Source organism: Atractosteus spatula, chromosome 14, assembly GCF_055471065.1.
Source record: "Atractosteus spatula isolate fAtrSpa1 chromosome 14, fAtrSpa1.hap1, whole genome shotgun sequence".
In the NCBI taxonomy this organism is placed as follows: Eukaryota; Metazoa; Chordata; class Actinopteri; order Semionotiformes; family Lepisosteidae; genus Atractosteus; species Atractosteus spatula.
In genome coordinates, this window is record NC_142719.1 from 26,647,155 (window position 1) to 26,672,051 (window position 24,897).

A 24,897-nucleotide genomic window follows, 5' to 3' on the forward strand; every position below is an offset into this window, starting at 1 on the left:
TTTTGGGGGTGAAATTTTTGGAATGGTTTCTTTGCAGCATTTTTTTTTATCCAATTATTTTTTCCCCAGTTGACTTCTTTTCAAAATCTTTATCACAGCCATTCCATTATCTTTATTGGGAAAGTGAACATGCTAATGTTAGAAATTGAGGTTATAAACAGGAAATCAAAAATACATCCACAAACCCCAATGTATTAAACAGTTACAAATCCACATACAATGTTTTCAAAATGTATTACACATCACTACAATGTAAAACTATCATACACAGTTTGGTTTACAAATAAAGAAGGGAGTAAATTCCCTTGCACATGATTCTACAAAGCTTGACGTGCATTTCAGTCTGAAGTGTTCTAGAATGCAAGTCAGTAACAGCTTTGGCTTCAATACAATGAAGCTAAGGTTTCCAGTTTCCAGACCTGCCTGTTTTTGTCCACTCAGACCAAACCGATAAGGGTACAGTCTGGAAGTTTTTGAGCGTTTCTTTTAAACGTATGATTAGGCATCGCCCTACCACTTGGGAAAAAAAAAACTTTATGAACATGCTATATTGAAGTATGGAATCTTTTTATAAAAAAAAATCTAAAAAGACAGTGTTCATTAAAATAAAGAATAAAATTGAGAGAATGGCTCATAGGATTTGGATTATTTTCTATGAGTCAAAAAAAAAAAGAATTCTTATATGTACTGTAACTTTTGTCCAGTTAAGAAGAGTTGCATTTACCAACCCTCCACATTTTTCTTTCACTCATGAAAACAGCTGAACTAAAAGTTTGATTTGTCAAAATAAATTAAAGTTGGAATATTCCTTTCATAAAATACATTAAATCTTAAATAGCTGGAGACTTTAGATCAGGGCACAAGCTCACTCTAAAATGAATGAAAAAACATATTTCCAAAACGTTTTAACCATGAAAACACTGCAGAAGAATGTACTGCTGCAATATCATTATAAAACAGGAAAGGGAAACGAGTGTATTGTGAGCTTTCCAGCTTTAAAATCATGTGAAAGGGAGTATTTTTGTCACCACTTAAATTTAACATTCATCTCCACTAATCTAGAAAAAAATATTATCTACATTTTAATTATTGCAAACCTCTGTACAAAAAATACACGGAAAATCTTATAAAAATGCAGCTGTCTGCTGGTAATTTAATAGACAATAAGGCAAAATTATATACAAAACAAAAATGTATTAATATACATTCAAACACCACTCTGCATAATGCAGAAGCATTAAATTGTTCCCTGTAAAATAATCCATATCTTGAACAGGGATGTGAGAAATGTTCTAAGTTTGCTTATAATATATCATGTACAAAGGCCAAAGAACTCTTTGGGTAATGACTGAAAAAAATCCTTACAACTATTTATATTGTTGGGGAAATCATAGAGCTATTCACATTTTTATTCCTTTCCTTACGAAATACTGGCACAATCTACAGTCTTTCATTTTTGATGTAGATCTTTACATAAAGTGGCACTGCATATTACACAAAATGCAAAATAATCTGGAACAAAACTACCAATATCCAGTCTTTTGACAAAACTGGTCTGGAAAGAATGTCCTAAATCTTGTATGTTATTTTTCAATCTATTTAGGGGGTACTGAGTTTTTTTGCATAAAAACGATTTGTTTATCAGCCTGTTTCAGTTTTCAAATAGTCCAAATGCCGTGCTGAATATCATTTCCTTTTCTTAAAGAATTTGAGAATGTTTTAGGGAAAGTATAGCTTATATGACACCTTTATTGTGCTTGTAGACAAGATTTAGTCTTAATTCATTAAGGTTTCAATTAAAAGTATCAAAATGTTCTATTTAACGCATAAGTGTGAGAATATATAAATCACCAAAAACAGCCTGCACTTAAAAAAATAAAGAAGGCAAGCTAAAGAATTTCAAATCTCAAAGCATGTTCATAACTTCAGTTCCACTATGCAGTAAAAACCGCAATGTATGTTTCTTTCAAATCAGTAACTCACAGCTAAATGCCCTTTTCTTAAATCCTAAGTGTAAATGGGCTTGAAAAAGTAACTCTGAAAAAGATGTTTTCATAAATTGTTTATTCACACTAATTTTGATCCTACCCTTGCAGCAATTAGACAAGAAAGCACCCCGTTTATAAAAGGGGATGAAGCCTGCAATGAACAAAAGGCTCAGCAACAACCCGTCAGAACCTGAACTTAATTTACCTCGACAATTTAGAGACACAAACTCCTGGAGTCTGGGCAGGCCACTGAAGGAAGGGTCAGGCTCACAGCTCGATTGAAGGTGCTAGAAAAATTGCTTTGTTTATGCTACGTACAGCTAAATGAGAGCTATTACAAAATCTGATATCCCAAAATGTACAACAGATGAACCCTGACAGCTGAATGGAGTCTTGTTTTCTCACATTCCTATTATAACCATTACGGCAAGTACCGTCTCTGACTTTTCACTTATTTTGGCTTCTTAGTCTCAAAACCTGAACTCTGTTTTGAAAACATGATTTCTACCTTATTAAATACATCTACTTTGTACTACAAAAATTAACAGTCTTTCACAAAAAAAAGGGGGGTGTTGAATTTTTTCATCTTCGCCACGAACGGCTTTCATCCTCATCCTCTTCGTCATCATCTTCCTCCTCTTCCTCAGGGTGTAAGAGGGAGCACTCAGCCTCCTGGGTGGACAAGAGTTTAAGATCACATCAGTTCATTCAAATTTTATTGTTCTTTCTAAAAATCTGAAGGTTTAAATGTAGCTATATGTGATTGCTAGGATACCAATTAATAATCGGAACCTCAGACTCACAGCAGAATCATGCTGAAAACAATCACCTCCTATAAACACAACTATATTTTTCAAATCTCTTGCATGTATTCTATTTGTGGTTTTGAAAGTTCAAAACACTGGGTAAATTAACTTCTAAATACGTTCAAGGACATGAAAAAAACCTTTGTTAATGTCTACAAATTCTCCACCTCCTCAACATTAAAAATGTTTAGATCAAGGAGTATTCTAAAATGGAACAAGCAGAGGTTAATGTTTGCCATAATGAATGGTAAAAAATGATAAAATACACTTTTGTCAGAAGAAGGCTTCATGAAATTAACTACTACTTATTCCTTAAAGCTTTATTTCTCCCTGGATTTTCAAGAGATCTAGCAGAAATAAAGCCTATAGCTTCCTTTTCCATTACATTTTTCTATTTCATTAGATTTCTATTTAAAAAAAAATAATGATGTAGTTATTGTGCTGCCCACATCATTATATCTAACATTTGGCAGGTCATGTGTCAACCCTAATCTGTCCGGTATCATCATATAACTCGTCTTCATACTAAGGTTCTTCTGCTTGCATTTAAGACACATAAGTGATTATCTTAAGAACTTATTGCATGAGCAGTATCCAATGTACCGTCCCATATGAGTTACTGTACAGGTATGAGCCCTGTGATAACTCACTGTGCCAGAGAATGCAACTGCAAATGGTATATGACCCCAGCTCTGTAATTCTCCATGCTACTTTACAATCTTCATTGTATTTCTAACCTCTTCCTTAGATTCTTCTTCTTCTGGTTCAGTTGATACTGATGGAGTCTTGGGCTTATACCATGAGATCTGCAGAGTGCGACCCTTGAACTTTGCACCTTGGTTGGCAGCCTGAAAAAAAGTAAAAAGTGTATTTTTTTAATTTCCTTAAAATAACATTTTAAGTTGTAAAAGTAGTAGTAATAGATAGCAAGCTCTGTTGGCTATCCTTAAAATGACAACACTTACTAGATAATTTAGTGAAACAGGCTCTTTTGGGAAAAGGAAAATCTTTCAGCAGATTCAGCAGAGAAATGGATTCCAGTATGTTTCTAATACAGTTTGAAAATGTATGGGACCTACAAAAATAGCAATACTCAACTAACATTGACAGAGTGATACAGTAAAGCTATGCAATGTGATTTATTAATCCCTTTCTTAGATCTGTAAAAAGCTTGAACAAGCCTGCACACACTAATGCTCACAAATACATACACGTAAGGACACCCCCTAAAGATCTTATGCTTAAACATATTTAGACATTCACCTAGTCCTCACCAAGTCCTAGCAGTAGATAAATCCAACTTAATTTGACAAAAACACACACAAAATATACTGAAATGCAAAATATGCCATTTCAGTTAACAGGGTATGTAGAATTGCGTACTAAAACATGTGCAAATGATTAGTTGACCAGCAAATCAAAACCTTTGTTATTTTGGTCTTTAGTACTCAGGTTTGTTGTAACGCATCATGCCCAGGTCAAAAGAATACCCAAAATGAATCCTCTTCATGAACTGCATTCAGAATCCTAGTTGGAGATTGCTAATAAGACATCATAGGTATCTATGCACCATGTCTGTTATTTAAATTACTATTATAAAATACAACATCAAATATGGTTTAAAAACTCACATTTTCTGCCTCACTTCGCGTCTTGAATGTCATCACAACACTCGTGGCATCATGGTCACGTAACTCTTCAATCTCTCCAAATTTCTATCACAAAGATAAATTACCATTTATATATTTACAGAAACCATAGAGTAGCATGTTGAACTGAAGATATGCAACATTTCAGACTGAATTACATAAGGTTTTGTGTATTCCCATTTAACTTAAAAATGAAAAAATATTAGGAGCTAAAAATCTCTCAGGTTCTTTAAAGGACCCAGCTCTGTGAAAGAATTTACTGAGCACACAGCAGGCAAAAACCTGGAAGAAAAACAGAATGGAACCAATATGTTTATTGAAGGAACCATGCTTTGTGCCACTGGTATGTTGGAGGATTAGCCGAGAGCAGATAATGGTTTTGTGTCAACCAACTTGATGAATATCAGTGATTATAGTGCATAATTATATTGTAAACACAACGATTCGGCCATGGAGCGTTCTTCAAGAAGAATCCACGGCCAAAACAATGCGTTCTCTTTCTACTCTTTTCAGCATGGAATAAACCTATTACTTGTTCCTTTGCAGCCTACGCACATGACATTGTAAATCTTGTGTTCAACAGACTAATTGAATTATGAAGGTCTAGGGAGGACTGTCTCTAGGTGCTAAAGAATTTGGCTTTAACTGATTAATGACGAACTGACTATACAGTGCTACACTGTTCAGACCCTAGGACCTCACTTGCTACTCTTTCTACAAGCTCTACCTCATTGTTCTACAGCAGAACAATGCACATCCTGCTCATGTAACAACCAACTGTAACATACCAACTGCAGAGACCAGTGAACGGCCACGTGCCTGCACTTTAGTCATAAAAATTACATTTCTGCTGATTTTCAGTATATGTTACAGGTTCTGCAGACAGTTTATGGACTTTGGTGAAAAGTAAATGTGTTTTTAATTCAACAAATTACTTAGACCTTGTAACAGGATACTGTTTTCTGTGCATCTAAAACAAAATGCATCTAAAACATGACTGTGAAGTGGAGGGAACAAAACGCATATTTCAATAGGACTCAAAAAAAACATGGACAGGAATTTTCAGACTTTTTATCAATGTAAAAGGATTTAATATGGTGCAAATCATCTAGTTCTTTTCACCTCCAATGTTTTTCTTAGAGGTCCCTGCTTTTTTCTAGGAAACAAAATGTCTACGATTTCATTTTTCACCACAGGGATGCTTAGCCTTCTCTGATTCTTTATGCATTTACTACATCAGTGTTTATTAAAAACGATATGGGTCTTTGGCCTCTATTTCACTATTATTGAGGAAAAGGAGAAAGAGCTTCTAATGACAGCAAGCTTTTGAAAACAAATTTCCCCAAACACTGAGGTACACCGTTCAATTAAAAAAAAGTAGAGAAATTAACAGACACTCATTTTTGGCTGGTTCAGCTTAGCACTTCAGTTCTCACTACAGTTGCAGGTTATGGAATTCTAAATGTAATTATTAGTACAAATCAACATTACAAATCTTGTATGTTTTGGGGGAAAATGTGTAATCCAATTCAGGTTCATTGATAACAGATCATATGTAAATGTGTCTTTGCTGGATACCATTTTGTATACATTTAGAAACTGTGTACTTGTGCTTCTGACCAACTCGGAGAATCCAATAAGTTTTAGTAATAAATTAAACTTTAGAGGTACGGTCTAACTGCTTACAGTAAGATATTCATCCTCATCTTCTCTCTGCCCAAGAATGTAACACCTTTGTGGTCTCTACTTACAACAAAATGAGGCATCAGTTCGTCCTTCTCCTCCTTTGTTACTCCCAGGATGGCCAAAGCACGGGGTCGGTGGTCCACCACCATGTGATTCCCAGCTCCTCGGCCCCTCAAGGTCCTCCCTCGTCCCCTTCCGCGACCTCGGACTGGGGTCACCTTTCCTCGACCAGCGGGTATTAACCCCAAGCGGGCCGCCTGGAAAAGCACAAGGCATGGAGCAATTTCTACCACTGCCACAGACAACCACCTGCCACACTGTCATATTCCCTCTCTGTCTAAGCCCCAACAACTCAAAATTTAATGTTAAGAAATGGATCAATGTAGGATTTAATTTTTAAATTCTTTAGTCTTTTCTCCTCTGGGCTTGCAAAGTGCCTGCTGTTTAATGTAGCCTTATCACATAAAAGGGATATAGCAATGTATATTTCATCTAACGCAATTAAACTGTGATGGGTTGGGAAAGTTCCTATTCTGCTTACGTAACAGAAAGGGATTTTCTGCTTTATTCAAAGTAGCGTTACCAAAAGAACACATTTTAAGAATAAACGGGACAAGAACAATATTTCACTTATGAACAGTGTGGTAACAAGTGAATTTATTTACATTTTCTTACCTCTACCTGAAGCTGACTGAGTTTCTTTTTTAAATCAGTTGTATCTTCTCCAGAACTCAGCTTTTTATGGAAATCCAGCTCTGCATCTAACAGTTCCTTCTGTGCCTTAAACATACACACAAATGCCATTACTCAAAAGCGAACTGCCACAATCAACATTATCTCATGCTTTGAATATAAATTTCAAGGGAGAATAAACTAAAATAATCCCTTGAACTTCCCAGTTTGATGGAATGAAAACTGGCATTCATAGCTCACCTTAAAGAAAAAGGGAAGAATTCAGACTAACATTGGTTGTCATCCTAACACTTGAAGGTCAATTAATTATTAAAGTATCAGTAATGGCTACATACATATATAATTTATCACCATCATGATTAAATTAAGAGAAAGTCTTCTTATTTTACCATACCAAGATAAAAACATGTCTTACTCATACTTCTTGTTGCAAAAATAAGTAATATGCTATGCAAAAAAAAAATCCATCCAACCAGTTGACCTGACTTACATCTATTTTAGTCTTAAGCTGGGCTGACTTTGCTAGAGTGTTACAAGATGGCTTCATTTCATCTTTCAGCTGTGAAATCTTCTCAGTGAGGTCTTTCAGGGTCTTCATAATGCTCGATCTCTCCTCTGGCTTCATGTTTTTATTTTTTTCAAGTCTGTTAATCAACACCTGAAATACCATACAGAAATGTTAGTTTTATTCTAAGAGAGATGAAGAAGCATTCCATCACTACAAAAACTATGTCTTAAAATACTGCTACAGTTATACATAAGGGATTAACACCTGAATTAAGTCACAGCTTAATACTCAATTACACTTGCAGAAAGCAATTATTTTGACAAACTGTTTTCTCACAATACACTACACAATACAGTAACAGAATAACACTTACCTTCTGACATTCTATTTGCTTCTCTAGCATTTCTTGCTTCTTTTTCCTCATATCTTGCTGCAATTTTAGTGCTTCCTGAAGTAAAACACAAAACATAAGTTACCTGAACTGAAATAATTTCCCATAATGACATACAATCATCCTCTTAACACCTCTAAATATGTGCATTATGACAAAAACAAGTAATATTTTATAGAAATGCATATATTCAGTTAATATAAATATGAATTAAATCAAATTAACCTTTATTGCCCCTAAGGGAATTTGTCTTGGATATCAAAAGCTCATAAACATAACAATACCATAATGTAAAAACATTCAACAACATTGCTCAATCAGAACTCATCCAGTAATATAAGGTTAAGAAAGAGAATCTGTTTTTAAGTCAAAAATAACAACAACCATAATAATAAGAATACTACCTGCAAACATTTTTTAATTATTCAACAACTGAATGCTTTCAGGTATGAAGGAAGTAAATGCTCTTAGTCTTTATACAGGGGATCTGGTACCTGCTCCCAGGGGGTAGGAAGAGTATATTTTAAAAATACTCTTTTTGTGCGTTTCAGATTAACATGTCCTCAAGAATCATCACAAAAGGCTAATTTTCTGTAGTAGCACTCACCTGCTTTTTCTTCATGGCCTCATGTGCCTCAAGTGCCTTAGTCGCTTTCACCATTGGCTTTGAAGTCATCTTCATGACTGCAGAACTGTAGGCTCCTTTTTGAAGACTCATGGAGGCAGGCATCACCTGGAAGAGAATAACCACATATCAAACATCTGTCTATCGTATACATGAGGAATAGAACACTGGGCACCAACATGAAAGATTACTCCTGCAGTAATGTGCGATGTTAAAGACTATGTGCTCTGCTCAAAGCACTGCAGAAATTTTATAATAGTCAAAATCCTAATCTTTACTGACAGCTAACAAAAATGAGACTTCATACTTAATCTTCTTAGATGTTTGCCTCTCCTGTCTTCTTAGAACAATTGATAACTAAAAAAAAGTTGACTTTTATGATGTGTACTTATGGATAATCTTGCTCATATATAAAACAGATGCAAGTGACTGTGTTCAGACAGTGCACGGAGGTCAAGCATGCAAGGCTCCTATTAAGTATCGAATTAATTAAAAAAAAACTATTAAGTTAGTTTGGTTGCAGTATATGTATTATTTGTGAAAGACAAAAGTGAGCCCAGTTCAGTGCATAAGTGAGTGTTAGACAAAAAAGTTATGACTGCAACTACCATATAAATTTGTAGCTAATAATTGAACCTCCCTTTAATAAAATAATTTATGTATAAACTGCTTGATAAGATCCTAACGTAGGTTACATTGCGATTGTGTTAAATAAAGTCCTGGTTAGCTATTTCCAAGACAAATTATGAACTTTCTATTACAGAAAAACATCTAAAAAAAAAGAATTATCTTTCATGATACAAACTCCCACTGATTCAAACACTATAATTTAATTTAGTGGGTCAATAACAAAAATAAAGTAAAAATTAGTATCACCAGGAAACTAAAGATGGAACAAATAACACCAAATTCAAAACACATTTATAAAACCTGAAGGAAAAATTGTATTAAGCCCCATAATATTAAAAATTAAGTAAAAGTTTATCTAAATAATTATCTTCCCCCTCAAGAAACAAATGTTAAATTTCAGTCAATACAACAAGCAATTTTGCATCATTGCATAAGATAAAAGAAAGCTTGAATGTATTAAATTTGTTTGTATGAAAAAAATTGTATGTTACACATGATAGATAATGATATTACCGATGAAACTTCTGTACTGGGCTGCGGAGCATCTCCTTTATTCCCAGTGGTATTTCCAAGACGATGTTTTGGTGTCATTTTGTTAAGAACATATGATCCAGGGTTATGTTGTTTGTTGATGACCTTAAAACGATTACAGTTTGGTTTAACTTCAAGACAAAACAATTCAGACTACTACTAGCTTCTGTATCTTTTCCAGACCAAGATGATTCTCTTTTTAAAGCCTTAACTGACGTTAATAAACATAAGCCTTGATTTTTACAGTCACCGTTAATGTGTCAGTCTCTAAACAAAATAGATGTATTGATGCTTGCACCAAAACAGAGATCTCAAAAATATTTTTTTTACTCCATAACATAGCATTTATTAATATATTCCCTTTGTTAGCTTTAGGGAAGTACAAAATTGTTTTTAACTGCAATATCCCCCCCCGAGATAAGAAAAAACAAAGATAAACAGTAACACAGAGGATTAGAAAGTAGAACACATATAAAGAACATACAGTAACATGCTGGAGAATCTATATTAATAGTAAAATGTTAATATACAATGTTTACCTTATGAACACTTGTATGCTGCAATGCTACGGGGGCAGTCTGCGTCTGGGCCTGATGCTGCTGTTGCTGTTGCTGCTGTTCATTATTCTCTCTGTGCCAGTAGACTCTGATAAACCTGTTATTTAACACAGCTTCTGTGCTGGATATTGCCCTTCTGGCTTCTTCGTTTGTGGTGTACTGTATAAGAGCCGCTTCTGGATCGCCGCCAAACACAACCTGAACACGAAAAGATGCATTATTTACTTCAAAGGTCAAAGGGTGCTCCCGGGTGAGGATTCATGAAATTAAGTTTCTGCATGTACTGTACACTATTTCAACCTCACAGTGATTTTTAGCACTCCATCTGTTACTATTGGAAATATCCCACTTAATGTTCATGGTAACTTATCTGACAAGCATATAAGAGAAGCGCACAAGTTTATTAACACCACATATACATTTTGTCCCATTCAAGAACTAAGTTACCATGGGGCTATCATGGCCTAAAGTATCAAGTGGGTATCAAGAAAGAATGCTGCAAGAGACTAACATGCCATTGTGTATAAAACCTAACAGAAAAATCTTACCTGAATATTGACAATAGTGCCAAATTTGCTGAAATGTTCATTCAGCTTGGTAATATTGTTAAGGTCTCTAGGGATTTTGCGAACTTCAAGTTTTGTGTTGGCATAATGGTTTTTCTTTTGAAAAGCAGGTTTATGCTGGTTATTGAAATTCTGCCTGCAAGAAATAAAAAGAATCAACTCAGAAAATGCCCTTACAAAGGTCATCTATGACCAGAAATATTTCTTTTCTATAAATTAATTTTCTCTAGGTATGATTTAAATGCATTACATTAAAGGTAACTGTAGAATAACTCCAAAAATTAAGACAGAGGATAATGACAGCAGATGTACATGTAAAGAATGAGAAATTAGCTGCAGTAATTTGTATAACATTCTAAATTCACACAGAAAGAAATGAAGAAAAAAGTGCAATAATGGTCTTATTCTTACTTGTCCATCCAGGGCTTCTTTGCCTGGGGCCCCTCAGTGTTAGCCATAGACCTCTTGCGGTTGTCTTGATCGTTGCTATATCTTGCGTTATTATTTGTCATTGCTGATGGAGAGGGCTCAGTCTGGATCACAATATTGGCCGCTGTACACAAAATCAACCATCACCACAAATAGATCTTTTACATTTGTATTTTAATATTACACAACTACAAATTTTAAGAAATTCACTTACAAAGATAAATACATTCTTAAAAAATAACCTTCCCAAACAGCTAGATGGAATTATGTATATATGATACCACTCCCACATATGAAATTTAGTTTCTGCATTGAATACCGAGTGATCATGTTTGCCTTCATCCAATAATGAGTGTGATAAAATATGAAACTCCAATAACTCTTGCAAAACAATTATTTAATATAATAACTACTTATTGTGTACAATAATAAGCAGAAACTATGAAACTAGAACTTAAAATCAGGAAACTGAAAACAATTTCATGTTGTTTTATAGACTAAACATGTTGAATTACAATGCCAATCAATACAATGGCCTTCTTCAAAACCTATTCCCTAGGGTTTGGCCCTGACATGTTATATGTAACTAGCTGAGCAAAACTGTTTGCCATGTGTACAGATGACTTATCTGCTGAAACAGTGGATCAACCTCAACTTTCAGTCATGAATCAACGATGTGTATTATATTGAAAAGGACAGAAAAGAAATCCAACAACATGGTTTAACTCAAGCTTTCAGTAAAGGGAGAAACCCAGAGGAGCAGTTTAGAATGTATATCTTCAAGTAAGCAATTCCAAATCTCATTATAAAAATAATCAGCAACACCTTTTCAGTGAAACAATGAGAACAGTGTTTAGTCACTATTTATTCAAAGCAATTCTGCTTTATTTTAGTTGATCTACTTTGATCCAGATTGGTTTAGGTTATTGTGCTTCCAACATTTAGGCAAAGCTTTGAGGCAACTGTTATTGGGGAAAAGCACTAAATAAAACTAAAAAATAGATTATCATAAATCCAGTTTAATATTACATTGATAAAATTGAAGTCAACAAAACAGGAGCTAAATATCTCTGAGAAAGTCAGCAAGAAGTAAAATTACTTGAAGGAGATTTATTGTATTTAACAGACTTTAATAATAGAGTTAAATGAAGCTTTGGGTCTGAGCTAAGTAAGGGCCTCTCATACTTAGTCTGCTTATGAAAATTCATCTCAATTTATCTGTTCAAATTCTGTCATTTTCTTCCCGACTGGTTATATATTGCATAATTTCAAATGCTCAAAGTCACTGATGGATCTTTCAAAACTTTACACTAGACAGCACTTCCTTCCACACTGCATATTTTTCACTTAAGCGTGAGTGTAGGGATTTCTGCAAAATTATATTTGCCCCAACAGTGGCATATGAGAAAGAGAAGAAAGGGAAGTATATGCTTAATATGCAGAGAAAGTATATGCTGAATATAATAGATATGGGTTGTTATGTTCACGATAACCTCCCTTGTTGTACTGTCCAAATTTCTTTTGTCATGTTTGAGTTGTTTGTAAAATTAGTATTATAGACCACAGCCAATGTTTTCAAGCTGGACTGCAGAAAGAGTCTAGAACATTACAAGAAACACTAGATTATATTAATTTACGCTGTGGCTAAGTGAAATCGGACATTAATGGCTGCTCCTATACTGTAGGTCTCTGACTTAAACCTCTTCTGTGCTTCTTTTATCAGTAAGGAGCTGTTTAGTGTCACAAACACAAAATGAATACATAAATATATTCGGACAGATGTGGGTGGCATGGATACTCGACATCACAGACATTTATAACTTACTACATACACAGACTTTGAAGTTTTGTTTTATTTTCCCATCAACCTTTTTTATTTTCAATAAGCTGCTTCTGCATCCTAATTAAGAGAAAGTATTCATTCTGAAATGACTTTCTGACCAGTTTGTATTTTGGGGGAACTAAAGAAACTTTATTGATTTGTATTGTACAATTTTATGCTAAAACTAAATAGAGTTATAGAAGGAGCTACCCAGACATAATGTGAAGCTGACAGCAGTTGGTTAAGATTCTTGGATCAATTAGCTAATAAAACAATCAGATAATCTACATGGGCTGAATGTCAAACTATGTTCTTATATATTAGGAATGGATCAATCAACAAATTAATGTAGAATTAGAGTATAACCATCTCTCACCTCTTGAATTCTGTGTGTCCATATCACTGGAGGTGAGTCCAATGAGATTAGGTCTTTGCGTCTGTATTCTGGGGATGAACTGCCTGTACTGGGGTCTGCCTGGAGCTGTGATCCCAGGTGCTTCTGGGTTATATGCTTCAGGGTCATAGTTATCTGAAAATAAAATATTAGAAAGAGGTCAAATCAGAAACCTAAATCTAAAAGGGGTTTTAAAATAAGTGATAAAAAGGCACTCTAATGTACATGTTGTAAAAATGATAGCTTTGACAACAGTGCTACCATCTGAACAAACAATGTTACTACAGCCAGAGAAAGAAAATTACAGCACCACTTTCCTCTCTCTTCTTAACAGAAGCTTAAAAAGCAGAATCCTCAGTTAAGAAAAAAGAATAATTAAGTCACAAATAAATCCACTGCATAATTCTTAAAAGTGGAGAAGACTTTAGCAAACCAACAAAATCTTCAAAGACAGCTTCTCTCTTAAGGGAACTATTTCGGGGTTAGAAAGAATCAGCACTGATAAGTGTATTTCAAACTATAATAAAAGTAAAATGTACACAGTAATGTGCAAAACCTACAAATTACATCTGAAAAATAGACAATTTCCAGGAATGAGGCAACAAAATGCCCAGTGACGTGATGCGGCCCTATAATATTGTATACAAGCAGGCTTGTGAATACATCTCTTTTAATCCAACAGAAACGTTGCTCTCAACTTTGAGACGGTTTTGTTGACGAATACAACTTACTTGTTAATTCTGCATGCAAATCACGTTGGATCATTTCAGCTGTGAAAAGTGTGCTGCACAACCTATACTTATTCTTGTTACAGTAGTCTAGTAGTACAGTGACTAGTGAGCAGGAAGGGCCAATTCATGGTGCAAATTGCATGAACTTGCACAAAGGGGTTTGAGATATGGCGACTTACAGTGCTTTCACAAAGTTCATGTTTTTGTGCTTAATTTGTAATTTGTAATTTTTTGCTATACCTGCAATGAATTTATTTTGTTACAGAGATTTAATAACCAATCTGAGAAACTGGGACTGCAGTTCCCCTTCAAACTTTTAAATTGTGAAAATGAATTACCTGGTGACAGCTTTCAGAAAATATAATTATACCCCTTATTATAATCCAGTTCAAAACAGTTCTGAATGTCCACCTTATAAAATATTGCATCTTCTGCAGGAAAAGTGTCTACAAAGATCTCAGAGACCCTCTCAACAAATTATAAGTTTTAGTTTTGTCCCTGACCCTGCAGCCTAACAACAGAAATAAGAAAAGCAAGCTTACATTCTGATAAAGTGTACTGAGGATGCGGAGGTAAAGCAGGAGGAGGTCCTACTCCTGGTGGGGCAAGAGCAGAAACTGAACTTGTCCCAGAGTGTTCCCGAGTATCTACCGCACTTGCTGGTATTAGTGGAGGTCCTATGGAAAACACAACATCAAGCTTAGTCTACCAGCACTGCAAGTAGGCATCATCACACACTCTCATTCTGCTAGCTAAAAAACAACCCGATGCTTCTTCAGAAAAGTTACTTTAGTCTGTATTTTGTGAAAGAAAGATTATCCAAAGTACAGCCACAAACACAGGTTTCTTGGAGTATCGCATTAAAAAATGTTTTCGTTTACTTGACTCTAGAATGAAAAAATATGCATTTCAAATTTTTATCTTATGGTGCCAAGGATTAGCTGGCACTAATTTGTATTTCTGTGTTTTTAGATGTTCTATAACCAAGAGGATGTGATAATAAGGAGATGCAATTCAACTGTAAAATAACCTCACTATAGAGAATCTAGACATCTCAGTTTCAGAGCAAATGACCTAGAGCAGATGCCTATTAATAGTAGACAGACCTGGCACTGGGAACATGCCCGGTGGCGTGGGCTGTCCATGAGGAGGCATGGGTGGTATCCTCATATTGGAAGGCGGCTCCACCATCGGAGGCATGCCCATCCTGGGGGGAGGCATGCCAGGTGGGGGAGGGAAAGGAATCATGGCTGGCAAGGTGACATCATCCACTATTAAGGGATCATTGCCATGATCAAAGGGACACAAGTCACCACGTACACAGAAGCCTTTTTCTGGAAAAAGAGATTCATGAAGTTCACAACATTAAAAGCTGGACAGACACACGGCTGAATGTTTAAACGCACAAAATGAGAATACAGGCGATGTCCCACAAAATCAAAAGACAAAAATATTAACAGAATTCACATCAACACAGTAAATTAACGTTTCATGGCTAATCACTAATATTTGCACTTTCATTTTTAAGAAACCTCTGAAGTACGAGTGCCCTCGAGAAGGATATATAATCCCGGAACTTTTCAAGAGATTCAGTTCAAATTCGCCTTGGGGGTTTTGCTTAAAAACTCAGATCCTCTGCATTGGATCTCCTGCATGTTGTACCAAAGCACACTACAGCTCATCTAAGAGTGCTCAGCCTCCAAAGAAGGGCAGGTTAAAAATACCTTTGAGTAAATAAGAGCGTCTAGGTAAATATACAAACTGTCCTCTGAGAGTTATTTTTACTTGGGTTTTAATGTACCCAATGGGACTACACAGGGACCAAAGACTGTTATGAAGAGATGATTAATCCTGCAGAGTCCTAATGCTTTATTAGGAGCTTGATAAGATGTATAGCAAATTTACATGAAGCTAAATGAAGCGGAAAATTAATATCTGTAAACAAAACGTGCTCGAGTTTCAATGGTAGATACAAACAGTTCAATTATTTCACAGAAGCAGAACAGAATGGTGTATCCATCTCATTAACACCCAGCCCTCTCACTGTGGGCTGACAACTTTCACCTTTTTCTATTTTTCAAATGAATTTTAATATTTTTCCACCGTGATAAGGGCAGCATATTGCACTTTGTGAATTTTGTTAACTCTGCTTCTGTTCACTCATGCAAGCTTGTGTCAGCAGTGAATTTAGACTTCTGCCACACTTCATTAAAATGACAGACACTGTTAAGGGGAGGGAAGCCCTTAAGATTGAACATTTTCGCTACAGTTTGTAAGCAGAAAGATGAGCCTTGTAAGCAGTTAATCACCACAGGAGAAACAATCCCCGTGCAAACAAGGAATCAAGCGGATTTTTTTTTGAAAGAGTTTAAAAAAAAACTCATAAGATAACACCTTACACTCAACCCACAGCACACGAGTTTGATCCCACCACCCTTCTGAAAGCAGCAGGTCTGGAGGGAGGGGGCCCGCACGGCCGGAGTGCTTACCGTCGTAGTCGCGGCAGCGGCGCTTGAGTGCGGTGCTCCTGTTGAATGGCTTGGAGTCGGTGTGGTTGGAGTAGTAATTAGACCAGCTCTCGGTGGTGCTGTCAGGGAGGTGAGCAGGTGCTACCACAGTAACGGAGCTGGGCACGGCCTGGCCCCCCGAGGAGTACTGCTGTGGAGGAGGAGGTGGCAGGGGGAGAAGCAGGGGCGGCGGCGGCGGCTGCTGATGCTGCTGCTGCTGTTGCTGCTGCTGCTGTTGCTGCTGCTGCTGTTGCTGTTGCTGGAGGGAGCTGCACATTGGCACAGAGGGCGGAAGGTAACCTTCTGGCTCCTTCCTCTCCATCTCGAATTTTAACCTGTGGTCTGATTAACAAGAGGATGCGATGTTCAACACCCATGGGACCCTTTTGTCTTCTTTGGAACAACAGCAGAAAAAACAAATAGTCCAAAGAGGAACGTACAGAGCTATTTCAAGGGCACTGCATTTACTACTCCATGGAGTTCCACGTGCTTGACCTGGGCGTTCAAACAAAAGCTTCCTTAAATTAATATTGGCACGCAATTAGCAAAATTGTATCAGTATCTTCAATAACCTTTTTCCTGCATTTGCTTCAATTGAATTCAGGTGAATATTCTCTTCACACACTGTAAAATATCAGTTATTTTAAAATATTATTAAAATAACACTTAAAACATTAAATATCAGTTAAACCATAGCTTCACTAGCAAATCAATGCACAATTCAAAGACAGTGGAAAACGTTACAGTACAGTTTATCTTCAGAGACCCCCACCATGATAAAATTCTGCAAAACCCCTCAAAACTGAAACATTTCCTGAACAGTTGAGCTCCCTGTGCAAATTATACTAAGATGTTTAGCCTTGAAGGTATGCAAAATACAGCAAGTGTACCGTTCGTAAAAAGACCAGTTGCAATTCCTTTGTAAACACGCAGCCCCTGTGCAACACCTAAACACCTCACTCACAGAGGAATAACCAGCTTTGACATCAACATGTTAGTCTCATTAGAGAAAATAACCTCCATACATACGTACAATATGCTTTTTTAACACACTGACTATATATATATATTCATAGACCCTTGGTCAAATGTAACAAGGATTGGGAGATGCACTTAAAAATAAACATTGAAATAATTTAAAAATATTACAGGCAATACTTAGCATTTTTTCAGGAATCTAGAACAAAGTTCCCAGCCATGTTGCTGAAGCAGATACCCTGGATTATTTCATAAAAAGGCTTGATAAAATCCATGGATCAATGAGCTACTCCCTAACGAACCAAACTAGACGGGCTGAATGGTCTCCTCTCGTATGCTACCTTTACGATGTTCTTATATCAGGCTACACTATCATTCTGATCTTAGTTTACTTCATTTGTAACAGGTGTGGTGCCGAGGATGGCTATAACATGGGTTACGTAGCATTTGTAAGCAATTGTGTGAAGGTGGACGACGTATCTCAAAATATTTATAAGGGAAGATGGGTTAATGTGATATTAGCAGGAATTTTTCTTTGGTACCAACACAGGGAGAGGCATCCGACATTAGTGGTAAGCTGGTATGAAATTACAAAAAGAGTATACAGCAGTATATGAAGCTTTACTATTTGTACTTCATGGACCTACATTAACAGTTCACGGTTCTAACTGTTGTACATTACAGACAGCACGGATCAAAAGAATGCTTAAAAGAGTAAAGCTAGAAAAGCTGGGAAAATTCCTTTCCTAATCATTCCCATTATTTTGGGAAGACATATACAGTACACACGTACAAGATAGAATAATCCAAGTTCTGCTTAAAATGTTACAATGCTTCCTATGCGATGCAAACTGCAATTCAAAAGGATAGAGAAAGCTATGTTAATTATTATTGGTGGCCTTGTCATTGCTTTCGTTTAGCTTTAACTTTTCTGGCCCCATCTATAAAGATGTTGTTATGTTGTTCACATCGTTACTTTTCACAAAGAAAGAATGGCAAACAAAATCAAGATACCCTGTTAGCTATATAAACATGTAAATTGTGGCTTTGTTTTTCGTTCCCCCTATTAAATTTGTAAAAATCGATTGATCCCCACTGTCACTTAGTATAACAATTACAATTGTAAAACTTAAAAAAAAATCATTCATTGTTTTGCTCTGAAACATTAATTTTCCATAGTGACATTCTTAAGTCATGTGGCCATTGATATTGCAGTTAAAAAAGTCTATACTGTGTTATTATAGAAAATATAAAGACTACCTTGTAACAAGCACAAAGCTAAGAACATTTGTTTTTTTGTTACATTTTTATTTTCAATAATTCACATAATTGTGTTACCAGTTGGTGGCTAAGCAAGCAGTACAAAACGCTAAAATGTTAGCTGCTTAAATTTCAGCAAACTGTAATGTGCTTAAATCAGTAAACTGTAAATGCAGCAGGAATGAAACCTAGAAAAGGATTCTGAACAGATGCTGAAGGCCACAGTCATCAAGGGGAAAAAAAAATGGACTGCTTATGGAAGTCAAAGAAAACATGAGCAGTCTTGTCTGCTTCCTGGAAGTGGTTAAGGATGTAGTAGCTGGGGAATGAGTGTATGGAATAACAGAACACGAGCAGTGAACAAGCCCTGAAATTCTAAGTGCTTTCAAATCATAACGGTAACGATTTCAACAGGTTTACCTGTCAGAAAAATCAAATATATGCCTACATGGGTGGAATTGCATGTGAATATGAAAGGGCCATTCACGCCTCCCATTCCACATGTGCACTCCTGGCCTTGACCCTCAGGTGTGCGCAGTTTGATGTTAAAGCTTACCTTTTCCTCGACTGTGGTCCTTGTCCCCCATCTTCCCTCTACTGCCACTGCGGCTGCGGCTCTTACTCCTGCTCCTGCTGAAGCTCCGGGCCCGGTTGGTGCCTGCGCGGCGGTCGTAGCGCTCTCTGTACGGATCGCTGGCCTTACCATGTCGGTCACCATCTCGACGTTTGCGGTCGTCCCTTCTCTTGTCATCACGAACTCTAAGGAGCAACACAATGCCACCTCTGTCAGACCTCAACACAGCCTTTTATGTTCGGCAGCTAAGTAGTCCAGATATCCATGAGCGCTGAACTGGCAGGTCAAAGCCAGACGCTGAAGTGCTGAAATCAGGTGCTGCCAACAGTGCAATTACACAGTCTTAAAAAGTGAGCTGAAAGATTTCTGAACACTCTGGATAGAGGGGGCAAACAATTGTTTGGTGAAGGAAAAGGTTAACCTGACAACAATCCAAAGAAAGTTTTTTTTCCTACTATATACACAACTCACAACCTAATGTGTTCTACTGGCATGACAGATTAATTATAATACTGGCAAAGCACTGCAGATTTTAGAAAGTAATATCTTTAAAGGGAAAAGACAGCTAAGATGCCCATTAAATGAAAAAGAAGCTCAAACGTTAGAGTGCGTTAGAGCCTTGTGGAATACACGTCAAGTGCTATACAAGATGTTCATACTACTGGGGGAGGGGGAGGCCAGCATAATATATGGTGAGTGTTCCTATTATTTTGGTCCGTGTACTTGAGATCCTATATATAATCATCATCTAGCAAGTATGCTTATCGTATGACAACTATAACAGAAAAATTGAGTTACAAATGATTTTAGGCTGTAAAACAATTAATAAATCATTAAAATCCATCATAAACCATTCAATACATATGACTAAAAATATTTATTCAGCATTATGCTAGTAAAAATATGACCTTCTACTTAATGAATGTCAGCTTTCCTAGATGTAAATAGAATCCTCATTTCTGGTTCCATTCAAGGAAGGCAACCGTCTTCTCTGTGGGCAAAGACCAGACAGCCAAAGAAAAAAAACAGATGTTTAAACTTGCCTTGATTCATTAAGATCAGACCTGTTTCTCAAAGGGCTCCTCCTCCTTCGTCCCTCCCTCTCTTCATCACCGTTTCCAGTCTACAGAGACGAGAAACATCATGAGATCCTGCAACACTGCCCTTTTTGCTATGCCTGTGAAAACTCAAACTGAGTTAGCATTGTCCCACAAACATTTCATCTATGCAGAAGGAGAGAAATGCTAAAATGTCAATATTCTGTCCATTTTTTATAACTGTGTCTATAATATATACTTCAAATAGGTAGCTGTATCAGCATGCGTAGGCTGCAAAGGAACATGTAAAGGCTTATTCCATGCTGAAAAGAGAAGAAAAGAAACCCAAAGAAGAACTTCACACCCAAAGAAGGCTCCACAGCTGAAACGTTGTTTTTTTTCCTCTCTTTTCAGCATGGAATAAGCCTTTACTTGTTCCTTATAATATATACTGAGAGCCATTACACTGCTGAGAAACAAAGTGAATTAATTTTATAGTGTAAGCCTTACAGTATTTAAAAAAACCCCCATCAATTTAAAGGACACGCTTACTGTTAAATCATCTTTGAAAAAGATCTTGCGCACACACAAAGTTAATAAGCTAGTGTTTACCTCTTCCTTGCTTTCTTCAACTTTCTGAGCAGCAGGCTTTGCCTCCTCCTTTGAAACTTCCTTAGCTGGTGGCTCTTGATTTCCCAAGTAGTTTTTTGTGGTTAAGCATTCAAAAAGTTTATCTACAAAACCAGTCGTCTCTGAAAGTCAAAAATGTTAATGTGATTATTAAAATAAAAAAGGTACATCGATATAGTAAGCAGTATGCGTTAAATAATATCTAAAATAGTACCATTAAGCATCAATAGGTATCCTGCATCAAGGGTGAGGTACCTTGTACGGAAATTTGGCAAGAAAATTATGGCGGTGACCATTCATGAACAAGAAATAAATGACTTGACTTAGGTAAGCATACAACAAGCCAATAGCACGAAGACATTGGTCGCTTTATAAGCAGTGTAAATTGCTGCATTGCAGCGTTCTTCCTACGTGACTTTGTCAAGGTTTGACATTCGGCAGGTTATCCCATCACCTGAGCCCTATTCACTCTCTCTCTCACTGATGATGATGACTTTAGTGCTTACACCACAGTCAAATTCATACCAAAGTCAAAGTATATCACAGAAATTACAGATGATCAATTAATCAAAAATATGGAAAAACATGATATCGAAAATCTGTGCACTTGATTTTTCTAAAAGCCCACAAATATTTTCTTAGACGTTCAGTAGAGAATTAAACACAAAGTGAAATTTTCCGACAAAAACTTGTCCATTACCTTTTTGTAAGAACACATCCAACTGATCAGCACAGAGCGCCTTAAGATCCTTCTCAGGTTTGTCTTTTTTTACCAAGGCAACTACATAGTTGGCTAAAGCTGATGGATCTGCATCACATCTGGAAAAGAAAGAATTGCCGTCATCTTAAAAACATTCCCAGTGTCTCTAGCACAACTAACACTTTGGTGGAAGCAAAGCAAGCTACAAGTAATGACTAATGAAAGAATTCACTTTTATAGTGAAACTATAAACAAAATACACAAAAATATTTGGAAGGTATACAGACTCACTAATTTTACATTTAAAAAATGACAAAAAGGAGTTGAATTGGAGCACCTTGCTTAATTATAACATTCCGAAGTCCTCCCATATTTACAACACAATTAAGCAAAAGGAGAGTATTCAAGGTAATGAAGATTAAATCAACACACTGGTTATATTTGGAGTGTTGGGGTGCTTTTAGAATTTTGTGTTGTCACCACAATACCTCATAGAAATACGAGGCCCATGATGTATTAATCCATTGCATTTGGCATGTACAATGTTCAAGAAGAAGATACTGGAATGACACCAATAGCATTACATTTCACCTGTATTTTGTTGTTCGAAGCCACATGTTTCATGGGTAATGTGGTCCCCTGCAGGTGAATATTTTTAACTTTTGTTTTAATATGAATACGCATTCAGGCAAAGAGATAATTACTGTAGCAACTACCCAGGTGCACGTGATCGGTTGCTGAGTTTTAATTCAATCAGCCCTTCCTTTATTCCTGCCTAGAATTAAATTTTGCTCAGCTCACCTGGCCCTACCCACTTTTGCAATTCTATCACAACAGACTTCAAAAGCATAAAGAAAAAATGCTTACAATCACTATGGCTTCCACTGCTTGGAAACTCAATAAAACCGCTCCTAAAGTTGCAATTAAGGCTTAGAGAATACATTGTTGAATACTGAAATGAAATGTTTTACTGCTAGAAACTTAAATGCACATCACTGAAAACCCATTACTTGTGTAGTAGTGTTATTTTAAGAGTGATTCGATTCTACTTTTTGTAAATTTGAGAAAAAAAAACCACATTTCTGTAGTAATACTATTTACTACAGTATTTTAATACAGAAATGTAAACCTACTTCACACATTAATGACTTCCCCTAACGTCAAATCAAGTAAGTATTGAATCCCTGGCCACTAACGTCAAGTACAACATCAAAAGGATAGTATTCAAGAACTGTGAGACAAGATCTCAAAAGATGAGAAGCAACAAGGTGGCCTAGTAGATCGTCCAGACCTAACTTATTCTAAAAATGGATGTGCAAAGACTGAGAATGAAATATTAGATATAAAATACCAGCAAGTGTCTGCCGTTTTGTAATCAGTGAGGTTTTAAAATATATAAAAAAACTAAGACAACTTTCCACACTAGGCAATAATCGTTGGCCTAACCATTCTGCTGCAGCAAGACCGTACATCTCTCTACGCTGCAGTTCAAGTACTGAACAGGGCAACCACCTCGCCAACTGTAGCACATTAAACACCAGGCTACCTCGAAAGCAATACTACTAACAGTAATTTTCTAAACTCTCCACGTACCTAAACAACCACCAAACAGATTAAAAATCAGTATATATTCAAAAAAGACGTTGCCACTTAAAATTCAAATGTAATTTCATTTCTCACTTACATTGGCTCCAGGAGTTTGGCCAGCCACGACTTCAAAGCTTCCACATTCTCAATGATCATTTTCTTAAAATGCACTAATACTAACTATAAATAAACGATATGTTGTACTATTTCCACTTTCATCGTCAAAAATGTATAAATCGTAGACGCAGCTGTAGGCCTAATACTAGCAACTTGCAGATCGGACAAACTGCTTTACGGTTAACCTAGTATTCTAGGATGACAGGCGTTAAGAGCGTCCAATCAGAGCTCCGTTCCAGGGGATTATGGCGAAAAAGCCAATCTGTGCGGTGAGAGAAGGAGGGACTTAGTTTAACTAACGTCAACGTAGTTAAAAAGTATTACTGTAGCTGTACATGCCGTGGTTTTGGCATGGTGATAGTAGCAAATGTGGATCGTTTAATCATAGCTTGATAGCTGTTTCAGTTTTTTCATGTAAATATTTTGTTTCGATGCTTTATTTTTTAACCATATGTACAGGCTCTCCAGTTAAATCCCAGCGTCTTTACTTCTAATTAGTTATACAGTTAGTAATGGTTTCATAAACACTCAACACCTTTGTTTAGGAAATTAGTTTAATGGCACATAGCTTGTTCTGTAGAAATGCTATTTTTTCTACCCACCTAATTCGTTCTGGGCTAGCAATTAAAAACTACGCACCTTGCAAATCTTTCATACAAACAGGGCCTCGGTTTATACCCTTAACACTAACAGGTCAGTGTATGGTCGATAGAAACCTCAACCGAGAAAATCAAATATTTAGATGTGTGACACTATTGTCAGCCTAACAGGATTCAGACAGTACCAGAAAGGTGACATTCATTTAAAGAAACGTAGGTCAAAACAAGCCCCTGAACTACAGCTTTTCGTTTTGCATGTCATCTTTTGCCTTTAAATGTTAATTCCTACCTGAAACATAGAAAGAAAAGATCCAACGTTTCAGAAGCTAATCCTTCATCACATAGCTGAAGAAGGCATAATAACCGAAACTTTGTGTCTTTTATATGTGGATTTAACGTTAACCTTTTTTGCAGACAACGCACACTGGCGCAGATCCTCACTCATATCCTTTACCCTTTTATAGTTTATTTTTCTTCTTAACTTTGAAATATCTCTGATTCTTCAAAGTCGTTGTTTGCCATAGTTTAGAGAGTTGGCGGAATAGACCAACTGTTTCAAACAACATCTCGGTTTTGTTTCGAAAGAAAACCCCAAGTAGAAATACACACTGCAATCCTAATTTCATGTCAACATGTATTATTTCGTCAGATTCTGTAAGTTTTTCTACAATCAATTCTACAATATTGTTCTAAAGAAAAGGTATGCTTATTTAACAGTTAAGAAAGGTTTATTAATTAATGCTCAAATAAGTCACAACATGTCATTGACTTTCTTCATCTTTACGTTTCTTCATCAAGAATATGAACTTTGCCGGTGCTACATCACTTAATTTTTCAGAATGCTTTACAGTCATTAAATGCTCTGGAGTTACATCTGTAGTTCTGCATTTAATAACAGAATT

General features: G+C 36.3%; 1 protein-coding gene across 2 annotated transcripts; it reads right to left on the reverse strand.

Annotated features, from left to right (window-relative positions):
- rbm27 (RNA binding motif protein 27) lies at positions 1-23,596 on the reverse strand. Of its 2 annotated transcripts, XM_088933074.1 has the most exons (21): positions 23,377-23,596; positions 21,693-21,811; positions 20,975-21,114; positions 20,369-20,448; positions 19,308-19,510; positions 16,496-16,855; positions 15,113-15,340; positions 14,549-14,683; positions 13,258-13,410; positions 11,042-11,183; positions 10,613-10,766; positions 10,047-10,262; positions 9,490-9,612; positions 8,329-8,454; positions 7,704-7,778; positions 7,313-7,480; positions 6,805-6,909; positions 6,195-6,386; positions 4,426-4,509; positions 3,532-3,642; positions 1-2,660 (listed from the first exon to the last, which is right to left on the reverse strand). In XM_088933074.1, exons 1-21 carry the CDS (start codon positions 23,433-23,435, stop codon positions 2,571-2,573), a joined length of 3,063 nt encoding a protein of 1,020 aa, XP_088789200.1. In that variant the 5' UTR covers positions 23,436-23,596; the 3' UTR covers positions 1-2,570. The 2 variants fall into 2 exon arrangements, with proteins under 2 accessions (XP_088789200.1, XP_088789201.1); XM_088933075.1 differs by lacking the exon at positions 9,490-9,612.
- Between the last annotated feature and the right edge of the window lie 1,301 nt (positions 23,597-24,897).

What these genes read in the sequence shown, in the direction of transcription:
- rbm27 (XM_088933074.1), bottom strand. Translation starts at nt 23,435, where the DNA reads ATGATCATTGAGAATGTGGAAGCTTTGAAGTCGTGGCTGGCCAAACTC. An exon ending in GGATGTGTTCTTACAAAAAG is followed by an intron (nt 21,115 to 21,692) that starts GTAATGGACAAG and finishes TTTGACTTTCAG; the next exon opens with AGACGACTGGTTTTGTAGAT. An exon ending in TCTGATCTTAATGAATCAAG is followed by an intron (nt 19,511 to 20,368) that starts GCAAGTTTAAAC and finishes GTTGCTCCTTAG; the next exon opens with AGTTCGTGATGACAAGAGAA.